Raw genomic sequence first — 20427 nt, 5'->3', positions numbered from 1 at the left:
TGGGATCTTCCTGGACCGGGGCACGAACCCATATCCCCTGCATTGGCAGGCGGACTCTTAACCACTGCGCCACCAGGGAAGCCTGAAAACTCCATTTTTAATTCCTTTCTTCGTTATGCTTTCTGCCATTTAGTATTAGGTGTTGTGCCGGGGGCTCCGCTGGGCTCGGAGTACCTAGAAACGAACCGACATTGACCACCCCTTAGGAAAGATGGAGGAGGCGGCGGGCAAATAGGCTGCTGCTGTGGGATGGACAGTGGGGTTCCAAGACAGGGGAGTGCTGGGGGCTGCAGGTGCCCGAGGAGCAGTCCTGCACTCAGCCTGGGGTGCCAGAGCCAGCATCCGGACGAGGGGATGCCTCCATCCCCTCCCGTAAGGTCGAAGGCTGGAGGGGGGATGGGAAGGTGCTCCTGGTGGTGGAAGCAGCATGTCCAGAGGTCCAGCGGTATATGATGGAACTTGTGGGTGTTTGGGTACTGTGTGGACTTCTGTTTGGTTGGGTCTCTTGCTGAAAGGAGGATGCATGAGGCTGGTGACACTTAGGAAAGCCATTACCAGGGTCCAGGCAGGTTGAGAGGAAGGCTGGCCTGAACAGTGACCCTGTGTGTAGCAGAGCATCAAAAACCAGGAAGGGAAATCGGACAAGTTCATGGGCAAAGCACACATCGTGTGTGCTGCAGTAGAAGAAATTGTGGTCCTGTGCCTGGAGGAGCTTTACACAGCTGAGAAGTGGCAGAGCCAACAAAGGACACCAGTGTAACATGCTGTACCAAAGGATTGCTTATTGTCGGACGTTTAGGTGGTTCCAGCCAATAATAACAATAGCAGCCTTGTGTTAATAAATAAAATTAACTTATTTAATCCTCACAGCAACCAAACTTTGAGGCGGAACTGTGAGTCTCCCCCCATTTTACAGATGAGGACACCGAGGTTCAGGGTGGTGTAGGGTCACCTGAGTTCACAAGGCTGGACTGGGAGCCCTTCCACCAGGTGAGCCCTTCACATCTGAGCCTGCATCAGCATCACCTGGAGGGCTTGTTAAAACACAGATCATTGCTGGGTCCCACCCCCAGAGCTTCTGAGTCAGTCGGTTTGGGTGGGGCCTAAGCCTTTCTGTTTTTAACAAACCCCCAGGCACCGTGGATGCTGGTGATGGGGCCAGGTTTCAGAACCCCTGGTCTGAGCTACACTGCTGCTTACGCGTCCCTTACTGCTGGAGTAACTGGCAGAAAACTGACCTAAAAGTAGAATCAAAACCAGAAAAGGTGGGTGGGGACCCAGAGAGTTTCTGACAGAAAGGCCAGAATGCTGAGGGCCCAGACAAAGGTCCTCAGAGTGCCTCGTGCGAGGTCACTCAGAGAACCAGTGCCTGGGGACTGTGTACCAAATTAGTTTAAACCTCATAGTTTCAGGCCAAATTACCTGCACCAGGTAGAGATGCCAAAGAATGCAGCTCTCTGCATGAACCTCCCTGCTCCTCTTCCTCCGCCTTCAGCCAGGGCCTGTCTGAATTATTCTTGTTTCTTTTTGCTGTATGCGGGCCTCTCACCGTTGTGGCCTCTCCCGTTGTGGAGCACAGGCTCCGGACGCACAGGCTCAGCGGCCATGGCTCATGGGTCCAGCCGCTCCGCAGCATGTGGGATCTTCCCGGACCGGGACACGAACCTGTGTCCCCTGCATCAGCAGGCGGACTCTCAACCACTGCGCCACCAGGGAAGCCCTCAATTATTCTTGTTTCTAACCAAATGGGGGATCAGTTAATAATCCTCCTTCCTCCTGGGAAAGGAGTTACTCCATTTCAGTCTCAGAGGCCGGGAAGCCCCCAGCCAGCAGCCCTGTCTTTTCCACCTCGAGAAGTTCTGCTTGGTTTTGGTTGAATGGAACGCTGCCTGGATCCTTGTCCAGCGGCCTCCTTTTTTTTTTTTTTTTTTCCTTCTTTCTTATTTTATTAATTTATTTTTGGCTGCGTTGAGTCTTCATTGCTGTGCGGAGGCTTTCTCTAGTTGCGGCGAGCGGAGGCTACTCTTCGTAGCGGTGTGTGGGCTTCTGATTGCAGTGGCTTCTCCTGTTGTGGAGCACGGGCTCTAAGGTGCGCGGGCTTCAGTAGTTGCGGCACGTGGGCTCAGTAGTTGTGGCTCAAGGACTCTAGAGCACAGGCTCAGCAGTTGTGACGTGTGGGCTTAGTTGCTCCACAACGTGTGGGATCTTCCTGGACCTGGGCTCGCACCCGTGTCCCCTGCATTGGCAGGCGGATTCTTAACCACTGTGCCATCAGGGAAGTCCCTTTCCTTCTTTCTTTATCAGTTCTTGACTACTTCAGAACTCTAATTGTCTGTTATCACATGAGGCCTCTCATGTCAGATAGGGACTTCCAGAAACCAGCTCCCAAACTGATGTAATTTCTTATCTGTGCTGGTGACAGGACCCGATGTCTGCCCAATGTGACTTCTGATAATCTGAACATCTGTATCTGGATCCAGAGGAGGGAGGCGAGCTGGGGAGACGAACTTAAGGAGGCCCCTGGATTGTGCACATTAGAAACTGAAGTATTCATGTTGCTGATCCAGCCTTGCTGCATCTGGAGGGTGCATTTTCTCGCAGGGGCTGGGATTTTTACTAGCCAGAGTGAGGATTAGTCTCTCCCCGCTGGGCCGTCATTTCTTATGGTCTTAGGGGTAGGACTCCATTTGGGTACAATTGGGTATAAAGGGAATGAATTCACCTTCAGTTATGTAGCTGACAGGTTGCTTTGTTCTTTTCCTTCAGTTTTATTGAGAAATAATCGACATACATCACTGATTAAGTTTAAGGTATAACAGCATTGATGGTTTCATTTACATATATTGTGAAACGATTACTACAGTAGGTTTAGTTAATAACATCTGTTGTCTCGAATAGAAGGAAAAGAAAAAAGCAGTTTTGTTTTGTTTTTTTTTTTGGTGGCGCTGCATGGCTTGTGAGATCTTAGTTCCCCGACCAGGGATTGAACCCTGGCCCTTAGCAGTGAAAGTATGGAGTCCTAACCACTGGACCTCCAGGGAATGCCCAAAAGAGCAGTTTTTAACTTTATAAATGTTGAGATGAAGATTGAATAACTCCACCTCTCCTTCCTCATCCTCTCCCCCCAATTTTATCATACTTTAAATTACATCAGTAATTAGCGTTTGCATCATTATAACATTGTAAATATTGTTCACTGCAGACCTGTTCGAATTCTGTGTTTACATGTCCTTTTTTTTTTTTTTTTAATGGAAGTATAATTGGCCTACAATGCTGTTAGTTCCAGGTACACACCATAGTGATTCGCCATTTCTGTACATTTACAAAATGATCATGATAAGTCTAGGTTGCTTTGTTCTAGACCCACAGCTGGGCTTGCCTGATTTTGAAACAATGCCAGGGTTTGTGAGGCCCCTGTGTGTATAAGCCTGGCACCCTGACAGTTTGCACCGGGCCTCTGTGCAGGTTAGAAAAAGGCATCTGGCCTGCTCTAGGTGAATGAGTTTGAGAAAGGCCCTGCGTCCCTTCAGCCAATGCAGTCCTGCCGCCCCCAGGCCCAGGACCAGCTGCACTTCAGCCCCCACTCGCCCCCTCGGCTGGGCATCTTTGTGCAGGGTTGACTCTGTGTTGATGCCAAGACTGAAAGAAGGCTGGATTTGGAGGCAGAAGGCCCGCGTTTGAGTTCTAGTTCCTCCCCTTAAGAATCGCCATCTTTGGTGTCGTGAGGTCTGATGTAAGCAGGCGTCAGCCAACTTTTTCTGTAAAGAGGCAGATAGTAGATATTTTAGTCTTTGTAGAGCACATGGTCTCGGTCACAAGTACTCAGCTCTGCCACTGTAGCTCAAAAGCAGATGTGGACAGTATGGAAATGAATGGGCATCTCCATGTCCAAATAAAACTGTTTTCATGTGGCCAGACTGTGGGCCTGACTTTGCCAGCCCTGATGTGAAGCGTCTGGTACAGTTCTTGGTGTGTCACGGTCTGCAGGAAATGGCGGACTTGTTACTGTGTTTACCATTAGTATTCATGTTAATACTGCTAATGTCATTGCTTGAGCTTTTACTCTGTGCCAGGAAGTGTCGTGTAAGTACTTCACAGGTTTTATCTCATTTAATCTCATCATCACCAAGTAACTTGGCCCAGGCCAGTCAGTAAGTGGCAGGGCTGGGATTCAAACCTCCCTCTAACCACCTTGCTTCACCCATGGACGCCCCCCAGCCTGGCTCCCACCCCCGCCGGGACCCTGTTTTGTTGTTGTTGTTGTCGTCACAGCTCTCACCATGTATAGTTGTATATTTATTTGCATCTTGGTTTACTTACTGTCCCTCTCTTCCGAGGCGAGAGGCAGTACGGGGCCGGGGACCTCACTGTCTCTCCTGCTGTGGCTCAGTCTTGGATGTATTTAGCCACCTCCTGGCATACAAGCAGATCCTCCCTCATTATTTGCTTAAGAAATAAATGAGTCATTGCCAGCTGTGTCCCACCCCATCCCCTTCTCTGCCAGCACCTTAGCTTTTCACAGTGGGTGGGAACTGGGCTGTAGTTGAAGTGTATTTGCGATTCCCTGACAGCCCACCCACTTCCAGAAGGAAAGCCAGCCTACAAAGCAAATACCACCACCTGCTCCAGGAATAATGCTGCGGCCTTAGGTTGGAAAAATGAGGTCCCACGGACCTCATTCCACTTGTCCCTCCTTGCAGTCCCATGAGGTAGGCTGAGCAGTGGGACTGACTGCTTCCAGTTCCCAGATGCGAAAACTGAGACTTTGGGGTGAAAGGACTTGCCCAAAGTCATTCAGCTAGAAAATTGCATAGCTGGGATTTGAACCCAGGGCCATCTGGCTTTAGGTTGGTTTAGAATGTAGGTCTGTGGGCCACCTGCATCTGATAAAGACATACTGATGCCAGGGCCCCAGCCCCAGAGAGAGTGATCTAGTTGGTCTGGGCTGGGACTCTCGGCACCTGTGTTTACTAAGCTCCCCAGATGATTCCCGGGCTGGTAGGACTGGAACCTCCCCATGCCTCATGGCCCCCAGAGTGAAACCTGGTGGTTCTCAGCCCAGGCTTCTTGTTTGACTCACTGGGGAAGACTTTCATGATGGAAACTTTCAAATGTGTACAAATGTGGACAACATGGTATAACGACTGCCATGGACTATTTACCCTGCATCGCATTGAAATGTAAACATTTCAATATGTATCTCTGAAAGATAAGGAATTAAAAAATTTTAATAACATTTTATTTTGAAATAACTTGACTTGCAAAACGTTACAAAAATGGTAGAGTTCTTGTATGCCCTTCTCCAGCTTTCCGCAATAATATCTCAGAGATAAGGATTTTAAGCAGTGCAACAATAATACCATTATATGGCCTAAAAACATACTAATTCTTTAATATCATCAAGTATTCCAGAAATCCACCGTGGTTGCAAAGTGGTGCAACCTCTTTTTTTTTTTCTTTTTCTTTTTTTTTTCAGAGACTAAGTTAAGAGGAGCCATTTCCTGTGTCTTTATTTATTTAATTATTTATTTATTTATTTATTTTATTTATTTTTGGCTATGTTGGGTCTTCGTTGCTGCGCGTGGGCTTTCTCTAGTTGTGGTGAGCGAGGGCCACTCTTCGTTGTGGTGTGCAGGCTTCTCGTTGTGGGGCTTGTCTTGTTGCAGAGCACGGGCTCTAGGCGCACGGGCCTTAGTAGTTGCAGCACGCAGGCTCGGTAGTTATGGCTCACGGGCTGTAGAGCACAGGCTCAATAGTTGTGGCACACGGGCTCAGTTGCTCCACGGCATGTGGGATCTTCCTGGACCAGGGCTCAAATCCGTGTGCCCTGCATTGGCAGGCAGATTCTTAACCACTGCGCCACCAGGGAAGCCCGGTGCAACCTCTTACATGATATCATTCCTTCAATTGTTAGCGGGACCATTTTATGCAAAGACACTTCCTCATCTCTTTAGTCACCCTGTGATGTCATAGACAAATGCTTGTTTCTTTCTTTTTTCTGTTTTCAAAACAACGACTTGGTTCACTACCATCTTTTCATCAGCGTCACCAAGAGGTTTTTCTTCTTTTCCAGTATCAAGATGAACTTGTGTATTTAAACATTTGTGATGTGTCTCAGTCCTTTTGACTTACTGTCTGCAGTGCAGCTCAAATGGTCCCTTTCTGGGCTTGTGGGAGCTAATTCTGGTTGCTTCTGAGGCCTTTTACCAACCCTCCTCCCGTCAGGTGTGACAAGATGTTCTGGGCTTATCTTATACATTTCCTGCCCAGCCACTTGGTCAAGGAGACTCTGGGAGTTGAAAACAAAAACAGAAACTCAAGTGCCTAGACCCACCCCAAACCAGCTAAATCAGAATCTCTGGGGGGTGGGGCAGATATGGTATTTTTTTTGCGAGTGCCCCCAGCCAGGGTTGACAACCACTTGGGTAGAGTGTGTTTGTTCCCTCATGGGGCTCCCCAGCATCTTATCTCTGCAAAATGGAGGAACACAGAGCAACATCCTCGGCTAATGATCTCATCACTGCCTGGTGACCCCATCTACACTAACACTTGTGTTTCAGGATTTAGACCTGAACATATTTGGCCCTTGTGTGCAGTCTCAAAGGCTCTGTGCTGATTACCCGTTCCTTGCCTGTGTGGCACTGAACTGGAGCTCGTCGTTGTGGCTCTGGAAAAGAGGTTCTTTGAAAGTTTGCTTAGAATCTGTTGATGATTTCCTGTTGCTCTTGGGATGGAGACCAAAATCCCTTATGTGGCCTCCAGCGTAGACTTAGCACAGCCTCCAGTGTAGACTACTCAGGCCCCCTCTTGGTTCCTGAAGCTGGCTATGCTCCCCTCTACCACAGGGCCTTTGCACACACTAGTCACTCTGCTGGGACTGCCTTGCCTTTCCCCTTCACTTAGTTATCCTCTCCTCACTCTTCAGACCCCAGCTTGACCATCTTCCTCAGGGGCGCCTTTCCTGACCTCTGTCAACTAGATCAGCCCAGTGAGATACCAGTGATCTCACTGGTAATATTGACTTGCCTTTGGGGTATGATCCTTGTCACAGTTGTGGTTTTGTATTTGTTCACGTGATCGTTTGATTAATGTCTCTCTCCGGACCCTGACTGATTGGGGCTCACATTCTATCTCCGCTGCTTCTAGCTGTTGGCTCCCCGGGCAAGTCTTTTCATTTCTCTGCCCCTCAGTTTCTTTAACTACAAAATGAGGATGTTGCTTTTACCTACCTCATAGTGTGGTTATGAAGATTAAATGAGTTAATTTGTGTAAAACATTTAAAACAGAGCTAGCTAGCAGAGAGTGTTAGCAGGTGGTGTTATTGCCCTGGTTTAGGGTTATGTCTGTTTCTTCAGATTTGTGTACAGGTGGCAGGCACATAGTAGGTGCTCAGAAAATATTTGTTGAATGAGTGAATGAATGAATGAAAGAAATAGTAATACCACACTTACGGTTCTGTGAGGATATGAGATAATGCTAGTACCTTGTTGAGTGCCTGGCACATTGTAGATGCTCAATAAATATTTGTTGAATGGACAAATGAATGAACTAAAGCAGGGACAACAGTAGGGCCGTGTTTGTTGGGTTGCTGTGGGGATATAAGATAAGGCAGGTATGGGACGCATTGTACCATTTTTACACATAGCAGACACTCAGGAAACAGTTACCGGGTAAAACTGGAGGAGCTGCCAGGTGTTTCTTTCCAGGCCACTGGTGCTCAGGAGGGAAGCCCTTTCAGGGTGAAAATCAGTGGCATGAGAGTGGCCGCTGGTCCACTGGGAGGAAGAGCAGTCAGCTGGCTGCTCCCTGCCTAGAGCTGGCGTAGATGAGGAGTTTAACCATTCATTTCCCCTTTGCTCCCCACCCTGTGCTTTCTCTCCACTAGAATCCTTGCCCAGAATCCAGCGCCTCCTTCCTTTCCAGGATCACCTTCTGGTGGATCACAGGGTAAGTCCTGGTCCCCAAACCTCGGGCGCCTGCTGGGCCATGAGTGTGCCACTAGGGCCCCTGCTCTTCCTCCCTTGCCCTTTCCGATGGGGCTGTGTCCTGAGTGTGCCTTCCCTGGGCCAGGGTCTCAGAGACACTCACCCTGACCCCACATTCATGTGATAAATGCATAAACCTAAACAGCTTGCACCTCTGTGGACGGCTTGGCCTGGGCAAGAAGCTGCACGCTCTTGGCTCAGCTTTGGATTTGGCTGTTTTTTTGCATTAGGTGTAATTATTGTTGTTGGCCTTGTTTCCCCCCATGAGAAAAATAATGCCCGTGCACCGTAGGAAAAGTGGGTAAGAGTGTGGACCAATAGCAACAGAGCACCAGAGGCAGCCGCCGTCCACAGCTCAATACACCCCCTTCTCGCCCTCCTTTTATTTGCACATTTTTTTCTTTACATTGTCAGCATCCTACTGGGGATTATTAAAATCCCTCCCTCAACCCCCAGGCATTTTTCCTTGTCTTTATAAACTTTTTACAAACATTGTGTTTTTTTTTTTTAATTTAATATTTGTCTTACTTAACTATTTTTCAGTTGCTGTTAAAGAACAGCGCTAGGACGGTGTAATTTGAATATGAACTGTAGGTCACGCCAGCCAGGCTCATATTCCTGATTTTGGTCATTGTACTCTGGTTATATCAGAGCACGTCCTTTCTCTTAGGGGGATGCACACTAATATTTAGGGGTAAAGATGTGTAGAGTCTGCAACCTACTATGAAATGGTTCAGAAAAAAGAAATAGTTCTTTTTTTTTTTTTTTTTTTCTTTTTTGGTACGCGGGCTTCTCACCGTTATGGCCTCTCCCGTCGCGGAGCACAGTCTCCGGACGCGCAGGCTCAGCGGCCATGGCTCACGGGCCCAGCCGCTCCGCGGCATGTGGGATCTTCCCGGACCAGGGCACGAACCCGTGTCCCCTGCGTCGGCAGGCGGACTCTCAACCACTGCGCCACCAGGGAAGCCCTGAAATACTTCATTTTATTACGCTTCGCAGACACTGTGTCTTTTACAAATTGAAGGTTGGTGGCAACCCTGCATCAAGCGAGTCTGTTGGCACCATTTTTGGAACAGCATTCACTCACTTTGTGTCTCTGTGTCACATTTTGGTAATTCTCACAATCCTTCAAACTTTTTCATTATTATTATATTTATTATGGTGATCTGTGATCCATGATGTTTGATGTTATTACTAGGATTTGCTGCGGGCACAGATGATGCTTAGCATTCTTTAGCAATAAAGTATTTTTAAGTTAAGCTCTGTATGTTGTTTCTTTTAGACGTAATGCTATTGCACATTTAATAGATTATAGGATAGTGTAAACATAACTTTAATATGGGAAACCAAAAAATTCCTGTGACTTTATTGCAATAGTCACTTTATCACGGTGGTCTGGAACCGAACCCACAGTGTCTCTGAGGTCTGCCTGTATGTGTTTGCATATGTATGTATCTAGAGACAGAGGCAGATACAGCACACTTAAAATGTTAACAGTCGTGAACTAGGTGAAGGGTAGACAGGAATTCTTTGTAAGATTCCTGTGATTTTTCTCTGAGTTTGAAATGTTTCAAAATAACAAGTTAAAATACTAGGTTTGCTTTTTATCATGAAAGTATTCAAACCAGAAAGACTAGTTTAATAAACTTCAATAGGGCTTCCCTGGTGGCGCAGTGGTTGAGAGTCCGACTGCCGATGCAGGGCACACAGGTTCGTGCCCCAGTCCGGGAGGATCCCACATGCCGTGGAGCGGCTGGGTCCGTGAGCCATGGCCGCTGAGCCTGCGCGTCCGGAGCCTGTGCTCTGCAACGGGAGAGGCCACAACAGTGAGAGGCCCGCGTACTGAAAAAAAAATAAAAATAAAAAATAAACCTCAATAAACTCATCACCTGATTTAATGATGGTTAATGCTTTGTCATATTTGCTTTAAAAAAATTTTTTTTAAGTAAATTAGAGCCATCCTGCTATTCCTTCTAAGTATTCTGTATGTATCTCTAAAAATGAGGCTGTTTTTCCTGGGTGACCTAACAGCAAAATTAGCAATAATGATTTAATGTGCCCACATGTCCATTATTCCTTATTGAGATATTCCTCAGTTGTGGCCGCCTTCGGTCACATGGCCGTGGTGGCAGGGAGGGTCGTCGTCCTCCTCCTTCTGACTCTCATCGCCTCCCACCTTGTGTTTCGGCCACAGGATGATGGTCCAGGGCTACCGCCAACCCCTGGAGAGCACTGACCTCTGGTCCCTGAATAAGGAGGACACGTCAGAACAAGTTGTGCCCGTTTTGGTAAAGAACTGGAAGAAGGAATGTGCGAAGTCCAGAAAGTAAGTGCCAGGCATCCTGCCCTGGGGAGGCTGGGCACTCACTGGGGTGACCCCGTAGCTCCATCCTTCCACCTCTTACTAGCTTCATGGCCCTGGGAGGGCTGCTTCCCTCCTCCGAGCCACGGTTTGCTCATCTGCAGAATGGGGTAGAGTCTGACATGTAGCTAAGACAATTTGGGTAGGAAAGAAGAGAGAAAGATGTCAAGTGGGAGAACCATTTTGTTTGCCGTGACCTTGGCGCACGTGTACCTGGCTGTGTGACCCTGCCCTCCCCGAGTCAGTCTCATTTTCCCTGCTTCTCTCCGAGCATCTGGCATCCTGAGTGTTCTTGCTGTTTTTTTTTTTTTTTTTTTTTTTTTTAGTATAGTTTTTAGCACTTGTTATCATTGGTGGATCTGAATCAAAGTTGAAATTTTGAAATCTCTCTATAAAGTCATGCCCAGCATCGTAACTTGGGTTCTCTCAACACTCACTGCTGAAAAATCTTACTAGTTTTTTTTTTGCTGTTTTTTTTTTTTTTTTTGCAATATGTGGACCTCTCACTGTCATGGCCCCTCCCGTTGCCGGACGCACAAGCTCAGCGCCCACGGCTCACGGGCCCAGCCGCTCCGCGGCATGCGGGATCCTCCCGGACCAGGGCACGAACCCGTATCCCCTGCATCGGCAGGCGGACTCTCAACCACTGCGCCACCAGGGAGGCCCCTCTTGCTGTTTTAAATGTTTTGGTTCAACACGCCACGTCAACTGCTTCTTGAGGTGTTCAGCCTAAGAACCCCCATTTGACGGTGGTTTGGGCTGTACTGGATTTTTTTTTTTCCAACAGCCTTTATTTTTTGGAGCAGTTTTAGGTTCACAGCAGTTCTGAGCAGAAGGTGCAGAGACAGGTGCACCCCTCCCCTGCTGTCAGCATCCCCCATCAGAGGGGCACATTGGTGACAACCCATGAGCCCACATTGACGCAGCATTGTCACCCCGAGTCTGTGGTTTACATCAGGGTTCACTCTCGGTGTCCAGGATTTCAGACTCTCGCCGACGAGACCTGCATGCCAACCCCGAGCTCTGTCATCAGGTTATTTGGGGAATCAGGCCAGGGCCTCCCCAGCACATACCTTATTTCATCAAATCTAGGACGTCATCAGTTGTGCGATGCATCATTATTTTATGCACCAGTGAGAAAGAGAAATGGCTGCCGATTAAACCAGGACATGACATTGACATATAAGATGCATCCTGCGTCCAGAGGAGCCGGAAGAGAAATCACGAGGGATTTGGTGGCAGGGGACAGTGTCATTACTTTGGTTGTCGTTATGGGGTTGGGCCTGTTGTCCACCTTGGAGAGCTGGCTGACGAGAGCCCAGCCTGGTGTGTGGCCCCGCAGAGCAGCTGGCCTCCCAGGAGAGAGGCCCAGGATCTAGGTCTGATTCCTCACCCATTGCAGGAGTTCCAGGTCTTCACTCAGGCTGTGGATGGGAATGTGGGACATCTGTGCTTGCCACCAGGACATCAGCAAGAGGACTTGTGAGTCTGTGCCGTGGCCCGTTTGGGGTCAGAGCGGATCCTCACGGACAGAGGAGAAGTTGTCCCTTGGGAGGTGGATTGAGCTTGATCCTCTGTGGTTGGCATTGTGAGGAGACGGCCGGTGCTCTGTGCACACACGGCTCTGGCCGGGTCCCATGTCTGTGACCCAGTTGGAGGTTCTCAGGCAGAAGTAGGGTCTCTGGTTTCCTTCGGCCTGGCCTGCAGCCTCCTTCCTGATGAGATGGCTGCGTCCTCAGCTTGAGTTACCCGAGCCTCGCTGACTGCTTGGCTCCGTCTCCTTCCCACGTTGGGTGGCAGGGGATGCCCACCGTGCTGCCCCATGGGGCTCACCCAGTGAGCCGGTTGCTGCAGATGTTGTAGGAGGGGCTGGCAATGAGGCTTCGTGGGAAGAGGACTGGCCATACAGCATAAAGCTCCATCATGGGCCTGGCCCTCTGTTGGTTCGTTCAGCAGATGCAGTTGATTACTGCTGATATGCTGAGTGCGGTTTAGGCCCTGGGGGTTCAGAGAGTGGAACAAGATAGACAGGCTCCTTGTTTGGTGCCACTTACATTCCGTGTGGGACACAGGGAGTTGGGAGTCAAACACACACTGTTGAGAAACTTTGAAGAGCCTTAGTGTGATGACGAGATTAAATGGGGAAATGAGGGTGAGGGTGACTGTGGGAGCTGATGCAGGTTTGGTGGTAAGGAATGGCCTCTCTGAACAGAGATTCGTGTCAAAGGAGGGAGTGAGCCGCGTGCAAATGTGGAGAAAGGGCTTTCCGTTTCACGGGAACAGCTAGTGCAAAGGTCCTGAGGTAGAGGTGAGTGTGGCATGCTTATGGAGCAGCAAGGGGCCCCGTATGGCTTGAGTGGAGTGAGAGGTGGGGAGAACAGGAGGAGATAAAGTAGGAGAAGTGTTTGCAGGGATCTCATAGGCTATGGTACTGGCTCTGAGGTTGATCCCAAATGCGGTAAGAAGACCGCTGGGTTTTACACAGGGCAGCGGCATGCCCGGAGTTCTATTTTATATCAACCAGTTAGGCTGTGCTGGGGAAGGTGGTTTGTGGGGCGAGAGTAGGGGCAGATGGGTCAGTGGCTCTGTTCCCAGAGGCGTGAGCCACATCCGGCCCTGTGACCCCTGTGGGCATGGGTGGGGAGGGGAGAGTCCTGTGCTCTGGGCTGCTGGGTGCCCCAGGGCTCCCGGGGAACAGGTGACCGCAGCCTGGGCAGGGCTGCCTTGGCTTCTTGGCCTTGGGTCTCAACCTCCCCCCCACCCCCAGTTCTCCTCACCCCTGAGTGACTCCTCTCGGGAGTCAGGTCTGAGCTGCTCCCCTGACCTTTGGGTTTTAAAATCCAGCGCCTCATTGGTTTTCATTAGATGATTTTGAGTTTCACAAAATGGAGTGGAAATTTCTCAACTTATGGCCTCCCATAGGTTAAGGCCATTTTGGACTGTGGTTCCTGCTGGAATGATTATAAAATGGTTTGGCGGCTCTGGAAAAGACTTGGGCAGTTTTTTTAAAAAGTTAGGTAGTTATGATACCACCTAACCGTTCTACTCCTAGGTGTACACCCAAGAGAACTGGAGACATATGTTCATAAACTTGTACAGGGATGTTCATAGCAGCTTTATGTGTGATGGCCAAAGCTGGAAGTAACCCAGACAACCATTAACAAGTGAATAGATGTGCAAATCACAGTGTAGCCATGCAAGGGAACACTTCTGAGCAAAACAACAGAATGAACTGTTGGTACACTGAGCCACATGAAAATCTTTAAATAATTACGCTGAGTGAACGAAGCCAGGCAACAGTACATACTAGGTGATTCCATTTATATACAATTCCAGAAAATGAAAGCAAGTCTGTAGTGATGGAAATCAGATCAGTGGTTGCCTGAGGTAGGGGGAGGTAGTGAGATGGGAGGAGAAATTACAGAGAGGAGAGCTCTTTGGGGGTAATGGGCGTGTTCATTTTCTTGGTTTCCCTGATGGTCTGACAGGTGTGTAAATATGTCAGAACTCATCAAATTGTACACTTCAAATGCGTGAACTTGATTTTACATCAGTTATACTCCAATAAAGCAATATATAAAAAAGCAGTAGTGTTTAAAGAAAGGGTGACCATTTTACTTAATTGTGTCTACTTCATAAAGGAGTGCAAATAACAAACAAAAACAAAGAAAACAAAATGCTCCAAAATACGGGTGTTAAGCTATGGTTCCCAGCCTTTCAGACCCATTACCCCCTTGAGTAATAAAGATATTGTAACACCTCCTTAAATGTACTTTCAGGAAATATATAAAAATAACCCACTCATGTATCTTACTTTAAAAACCAACAAAGTGTTCTTGCTCAACTTTAACAGAAGACTAAAAGGCAAGGGATTTGTAATAAAACGTCATCCATGTATGTCTGTGTGTAAACGCTCAGGCACATGCTAGAATAGAGAATGAAGAATCGCTGAGTGCTCATAAGTGGAGCAGCAAAGTGTGGCAGCAGCAAATCCTGACCGACCCAGTCTTGCAGTTGTGGAGATCAGAACCATTAATCACCCTCATGGACAAGGTTTTGCAAAGTGGTGATTCATGCTTGGCAAATTTCTGAACAGAACTTAATTTGCACACTGACTACATTTCTGAAAAAAATCGAGGTATATTTAAACTTGCAAAAAAACCCCACAAAACACTCTGTGTATGGATTTATGCCAAAGCTGGAGTTAAGAGTGTAGATTTAGGTGATTTGGGGACTTCCCTGTCTGTTCAATTGTTAAGACTCTGCGCTTCCACTGCAGGGGGCGCGGGTTCGATCCCTGGTCGGGGAACTAAGATCCCACAAGCATTCGGTGGTGGCAAAAACAAACAAATAAACAAACAAAACCCCCACAGATTTAGGTGATTTTCGGCAGGCTCTTCACCTACATGGATGCCTGGTAGGATCTTGGTCCTTTGGGATGGTCCTGTACTCAAAGAGGGTCTGGTTTCTGGCCCAGTCATTGTGGCATCAGAGGGTAAGAAACCCCCTTCACAGCCTGTTTTTGTGAAACAAAAAGCACTCTACGACAACAACAACAAAAAGGGAAAGAATTATCTTGAGTCATTTGTATTTGTGCTCAGCACAGTCAAAATCCTGCCGGGGCTATACTTTCCTTGCGGGGCTGGAGGGGTGGGAGTGGGGAGGTGACTGCCATGCCCATCTGTGGTTTCCAAAACCGTTATCCCGTATATTGTGAGCTCTAAGGAGAATGAAAATGTGAGTTAAGGGTGTAAAATCCATTCTCTGCAGTTGTAGGTCAAATCTGCCCTTCTGTGTTATACTGGGTATTATGGATCAAAGACAGTGCTCAGAATACATCCAGAAAATTTAGTTTTAATTGAGCTATGATCTTTATAGGTTTGAAGTTTTTCGCCTTTGCCTCAACATTAGAGATCTTATTGGTTTAACAAATGGCAAACAAAGCCTGCAATAGCTCCTCATGGCCCTTTGGTTGGTTCACGCACCTCCCAGTCTGCTCTCTCAGCCCTGCTCTGGTTACTTGAGGTTCTTGGAAGGGCTGCCTCACCTCTTTTCAAAATCCCTTCGTTCCAGGCCTTGCTCATCCTGTTTCCCCTGCCTAGAGCACCCTTTCCCTCCCCAAGTGGACTCTATCCCTCATCATGCAGGTCTCAGCTTTGATGTCGCCTCCTCCAGGAAGCCCCCATGATAGTCCCCCTCACACGGCTGATCCGTTTCTCTCACAGGGCTGCTCGATGGTGGGGCTCTCCCCAGGGCCTGGCCCAGAGCAGGGCATTCGTGGAGGAGAGAGCAATGGGCACCTTTGCCTGTATCGAAATCCCCTGGGTGAGCAAGTTCCTTTTTCTTCCCAGTCTCCAGCTTCCCCACCCCTCCCTGTTCCCCTGTCCTGAGCAGTTTTCTTCTGACTCAGACCTTCCCTCTCCAACTTTCCTTTCTTTCCCAGCCAGACCATTCAGGTGCCCTGCTTTCTTCCTCACCCTCCAGGAGCGCCAGCTTCCCTTGGAGGGCTCTTGTTCACTGGGTATTTTTTCTCTCCTGACTCGGCCGTAGCTGGTCCCTTCCACTTCTCTAGACCCCTTCCCCCCAGGCCTGAGCCTTCCTCCTCTCTGCCCTCCTGAGACCTTCTCCCTGGCCCTTTGGCCACCCGTCTCCTGGCCACAGAAAACAGCCTGGGTCAGTGGCAGCCCAGGCAGGCCCAGGGCCAGGGCCCAGCTTAGGACGTGGTGCAGAAAATGAATGCGGAGGGGGGAACGACTCAACCACTCCCTGCCCCCGGGTCCTGCCTTCTTGTCCTCCTTTCCAAGAGGGCATGTGTGTGCTGAATGAAATCATACTAAAAATCCCCGCCAGAATCCCAGCTTCAGAGGAAGTCAGTAAAGTGAGCAGGGAAGCTTCCGCAGTGACACTGACAACACGAAAAATAGAAATAATCCTCTGTGGTTGGTGGAATGACCCCCCCACCAAAAAAAAAAGATGTCCACATCCTGATCCCCAGAACCTGTGAATATGTTACATGGCAAAGGGTCTTTGCAGATGTGATTCAGTTCAGGATTTTGAGATGGGAGACTATTCTGGGTTATTGGGGTGGGCCTGATGTCATAATCACGAGGGTCCTTATAAGGAGGAGACAGGAGGTGAGAGAGAGAAGATGCTGTGCGGCTGGCTTGGAAGATGGAGGCAGGGGCCACGTGCCCAGGTGTGTGGGCTGCTTTTTTTTTTTTCTTTTTGGGCTGCGTTGGGTCTTTGTTGCTGTGCGCGGGCTTTCTCTAGTTTTGGTGAGCGGGGGCTACTCTTTGTTGCAGTGCACGAGTTTCTCGTTGCGGTGGATTCTCTTGTTGTGGAGCATGGGCTCTAGGTGCACAGGCTAAGTAGTTGCAGCATGCGGGCTCAGTAGTTGCAGCGCATGGGCTCAGTAGTTGTGGCTTGCGGGCTCTAGAGCACAGGCTCAGTAGTTGTGGCGCATGGGCTTAGTTGCTCCGCGGCACGTGAGATCTTCCCGGACCTGGGACTGAACCCATGTTCCCTGCATTGGCAGGCGGATTCTTAACCATTGCGCTACCAGGGAAGTCCCTGTAAGCATCTTCTAGAAGCTGGAAGAGGAGGAAACAGATTCTCCCATGGAGCCTGCAGGCCCACCTTAGATCTCTTTTTTCTTTTTTTTTTTTTTTAGTCTGTACAAATCAAGCATTTTATTTATATAGCAAGGAAGCACTCCTTTATTCTCCATTTAAATACCATACTTGAGATTTAAAATGACAGTTGGCAGTGTACAACAGGATGCTAAATAAGACTTCGTCCGTATTGCTTTGGATATCTTGATATTTTGTTATATTTTCCATCATCCATTGGAACAATTAGTTCAGCTTCCTAGAAACATTTCAACAGTAGTTAGATGTTTGCCCAATAACCCAGTACCCTCCAGGTTTTTGAAGTGAAGAATGTATTCTGGTATCAGAATCTGATACCAGTTAAATAGTGACAGCTTTGCCAATAAACAAGAATGTGCTCTTCCATGGCTAGGAAGGGAGACTTCCACAGCTGACAGGTCCCAAAGATACATGGAGCCACCTTAGATTTCTGACCTCCACAACTATGAGATGTTAAATTTGTGTTATTTCATGCCATTGAGTTTGTGTTAATTTGTTGCAGCAGCCATAGGAAATTCTGCAACTTCACGCAGAGTTTAGATTTTATTCTGGATGCAGTGGGAGGCCAGCAGTGGCGTTGAGGTTGGGGTGATGCGCTTTAGGAGGATCCCACTGGCTGCTGTGCAGGGACTTGGTTGTTAGGGAACGAGAGTGGAAGGAAATGGGGGGAGTGGGGAGGAGGCCCCAGCGATGGTCACTTGCATGGGTCAGAGGCTGTGGCGATGGAAAGCGTGGATGGATGACTGCACACATCCCGGGAGTGGGATGGACACAACACGTGCCTGACTAGAGCTGGGAGCGTGGAGGAGAAAAGTTCAGGGATGATTCCCATGTTTCTGGTCCTTTCCTGGGGTGAGGAGCATCGAGGGGAAGGATACCGACTTGACAGAGCCCAGACCAGTGCCCACGGTTTGGAGTGGGGACGGAGGAGGGTGTCCCCTCCAAGGCAGGTTGGGAGGCTGTGGTCTCCAGGAGGGCGTTTCACTTGGTCCAAATGGTCAGATGTGGCTTAGATGGGAGAGGCAAGAATCCCCTGTGATTAAACGATGTTCAGAGAGCTCATGCAGTGGACGATTGTGTCGGGTGGACGATGGGGATGAAGCTTGGGTGCACATTTCAGGGATGGATCCCACGTTTGGCCTTTTGAGGATGTTGCTTTGACTGCATTTTGGGAGAGGGAAGCTGTATGTGTTGCTACATAACAGGTCACCCCCAAACGTAGCAGCTTTAAATAAGAATGAACATTTACTATGTCACACAGGGTCTCTGGGTCAGGGGTCTGGGATGGGTCTAGCTGGGTAGTTCTGGCTCAGGGTCTGTCATGGCTGCAGTCCTCTGAAGCCTTGACCGGGGCCGTGGATCTGCTTCCACGTTGCACGTGGTTGGTAAGACTGTGCTGGCTGTTGGCAAGGTCTCACCATGGGGGCTTCTCCAGGAGGCTGGTGGAGTGTCCTCTTGACCCGGCAGTTGGCTTTGCCCAGAGTGAATGATCCATGAGAGGGCAAGAAAGAAGCCACAGTGTTTTCTGCAGCCTAATCTTGGGAATGACACTCTCTCTCCATCATTTCTGCAATATCCTTTTACAAGTGGGAGGGGACTTCACAGGGGCATGTCTGAGGGTTCCGATTTCTCAACATCCTTGCAGACCTTGTTGTTATCTGACTTTTTGATAACCATCCTAGCGGGTGTGAAGCCGTATCTCATCCTGGTGTTGATTTGCATTTCCCTGATGACTTAAGATGTTAAGCAACGTTACATGTGCTTACCCCGTTCGCATGTCTTCTTTGCGCCTTTTATGGTTGCGTTGTCTTTTTCTTATTGATTTGTAAGAGTTCTTTATTTGCTCTAGTTACAGGTCCCTTATCAGAGTTTTGATTTGCAAATATTTCCTCCCATTTTGTGGGTTGTCTTTTCACTTTCTTGGTGGTGTCTTTTGAAGCACAAAAGTTTTTGATTTTGATGAAGTTCAGTTTATTTTTTCTTTTGTTGCTTGTGCCTTTGGGGTCGTATTTAAGAATCCATTGCTAAATCCAAGGTCCTAAAGTTTTGCCCCCTCTGTTGCCTTCCAAGAATTTTATAGTTTTAGCTCTATGTTAGGTCTTTCATCCATTTCGAGTTAATTTTTGTATATGGTGTGAAGTGAGGGTCCAACTCACTCTTTTGCCTGCAACTCTCTAGTTTCCCAACACCATTTGTTGAAAAAACTATTCTTTTCCCGTTGAACGGCCTTGACAACCTCGTCAAAATCAATCAGGTTTATTTCTGGATTTTTAATTCTGTTGCATTGATCTCTGTATATGCTCAACCTCATGCCTGTCTTGATTATGGTTGTTTCATAGTAAGTTTTGAAGTCGGGAAGTGTGAATCCTCCAACTTTGCTTATCTTTTTCAAGATTGTTTTGGCTCTTTTGGATCCCTTGAGTTTCCATATGAATTTTAGGATTAGCTTCTCCATTTCTATAAAGAGCCAGCTGGGATTCTGATAGAGATTGCACTGAATCTGTAGGTCATTTTGGGGTTGGCACTTTTCTCTGCCTTTTACCTATATTAAGTCATGTATAGGTGAGGTAGGTCCTACTATTTCCCCATTGTACAGATGAGGAAACTAAGGCCTAGAGAGGTTAAGGCACTTGCCTAAAGTCACACAGCTGGCCAGGATCCTGAGTCTGTGGTCAGAGTCACCGTGCTAAGCTGCTTTTCTGCAGCGACTGGTTTTCTTTGTCTAGGCCTCCCTGTTGGGGGGGGCCTTCTCCTGCCCTCTCCTGGCCGGTGGGCTGAGTGTCTGGCAGACCCCACAACTGCTCCTTGCTCCTCGTGTTCCAGACAGCCGGTGAAGATCGTGTACTCCTCCAAGGATCCCGCCAAGCCGAAAGGGAGTTCCAAGGTGGATGTGAACGAGGAGGCCGAGGCTTTGATCATCAAGTCCCCCCAGAAGGATTGGAACCCGTCCCTGTTCAAGGTGTTATACAAGACCTTTGGGCCCTACTTCCTCATGAGCTTCTTGTTCAAGGCTGTGCACGACCTGATGATGTTTACCGGCCCAGAGATCTTAAAGTAAGGCCTCTTCCCTCTCAGCCGGGTAGTTCTTCACGTCCTTGACCTTCCACTTGCGACACCCTTCACCCTCCCTTAGGGTCACGTGGCATGCTCCCGAGGGCACGGGGCCAGGCCTCTACATCCTTACCTGCTTTGCCTGATGCTTTGCTTTAATACAGCCATCTTAATTAAGGCCACGTTGGTTGCAAGTAACAGAAACCTTACCAGGCTCCCCTGAAGCCAAAAGGGGGAAGATAGAGGATTCTCTCGGGAAACCAAAAGCAGGGAAATGTCAGATTGCATGAAAGCTGCAACCTAAACCCAGAAAGGAGGTCGCCTCCCTGTTTACCTCCCTCCCTCCCTGCTTCTGTCTGTCTCTTTGGTGCCACATGTTCGT

At 48.5% G+C, this 20427-nt stretch overlaps 1 protein-coding gene across 1 annotated transcript in view; it reads left to right on the top strand.

Moving 5' to 3' along the window:
- The window catches only part of ABCC1 (ATP binding cassette subfamily C member 1 (ABCC1 blood group)), a 94542-nt gene that overhangs the window by 12382 nt on the left and 61733 nt on the right, over positions 1 to 20427 (top strand). The window contains exons 6-8 of the mRNA XM_007466968.1: positions 7886 to 7947; positions 10180 to 10311; positions 19818 to 20048. Coding sequence (XP_007467030.1) covers positions 7886 to 7947; positions 10180 to 10311; positions 19818 to 20048 — 425 coding nt within the window. The remainder of the gene's footprint in view (positions 1 to 7885; positions 7948 to 10179; positions 10312 to 19817; positions 20049 to 20427) is intronic.

The sequence above is a fragment of the Lipotes vexillifer genome, unplaced genomic scaffold, assembly GCF_000442215.2.
Source record: "Lipotes vexillifer unplaced genomic scaffold, Lipotes_vexillifer_v1.1 scaffold232, whole genome shotgun sequence".
Classification (NCBI taxonomy): Eukaryota; Metazoa; Chordata; class Mammalia; order Artiodactyla; family Lipotidae; genus Lipotes; species Lipotes vexillifer.
The sequence above is the reverse complement of the archived record's forward strand: the minus strand, read 5'-3'. Positions and strand labels throughout refer to the sequence as shown.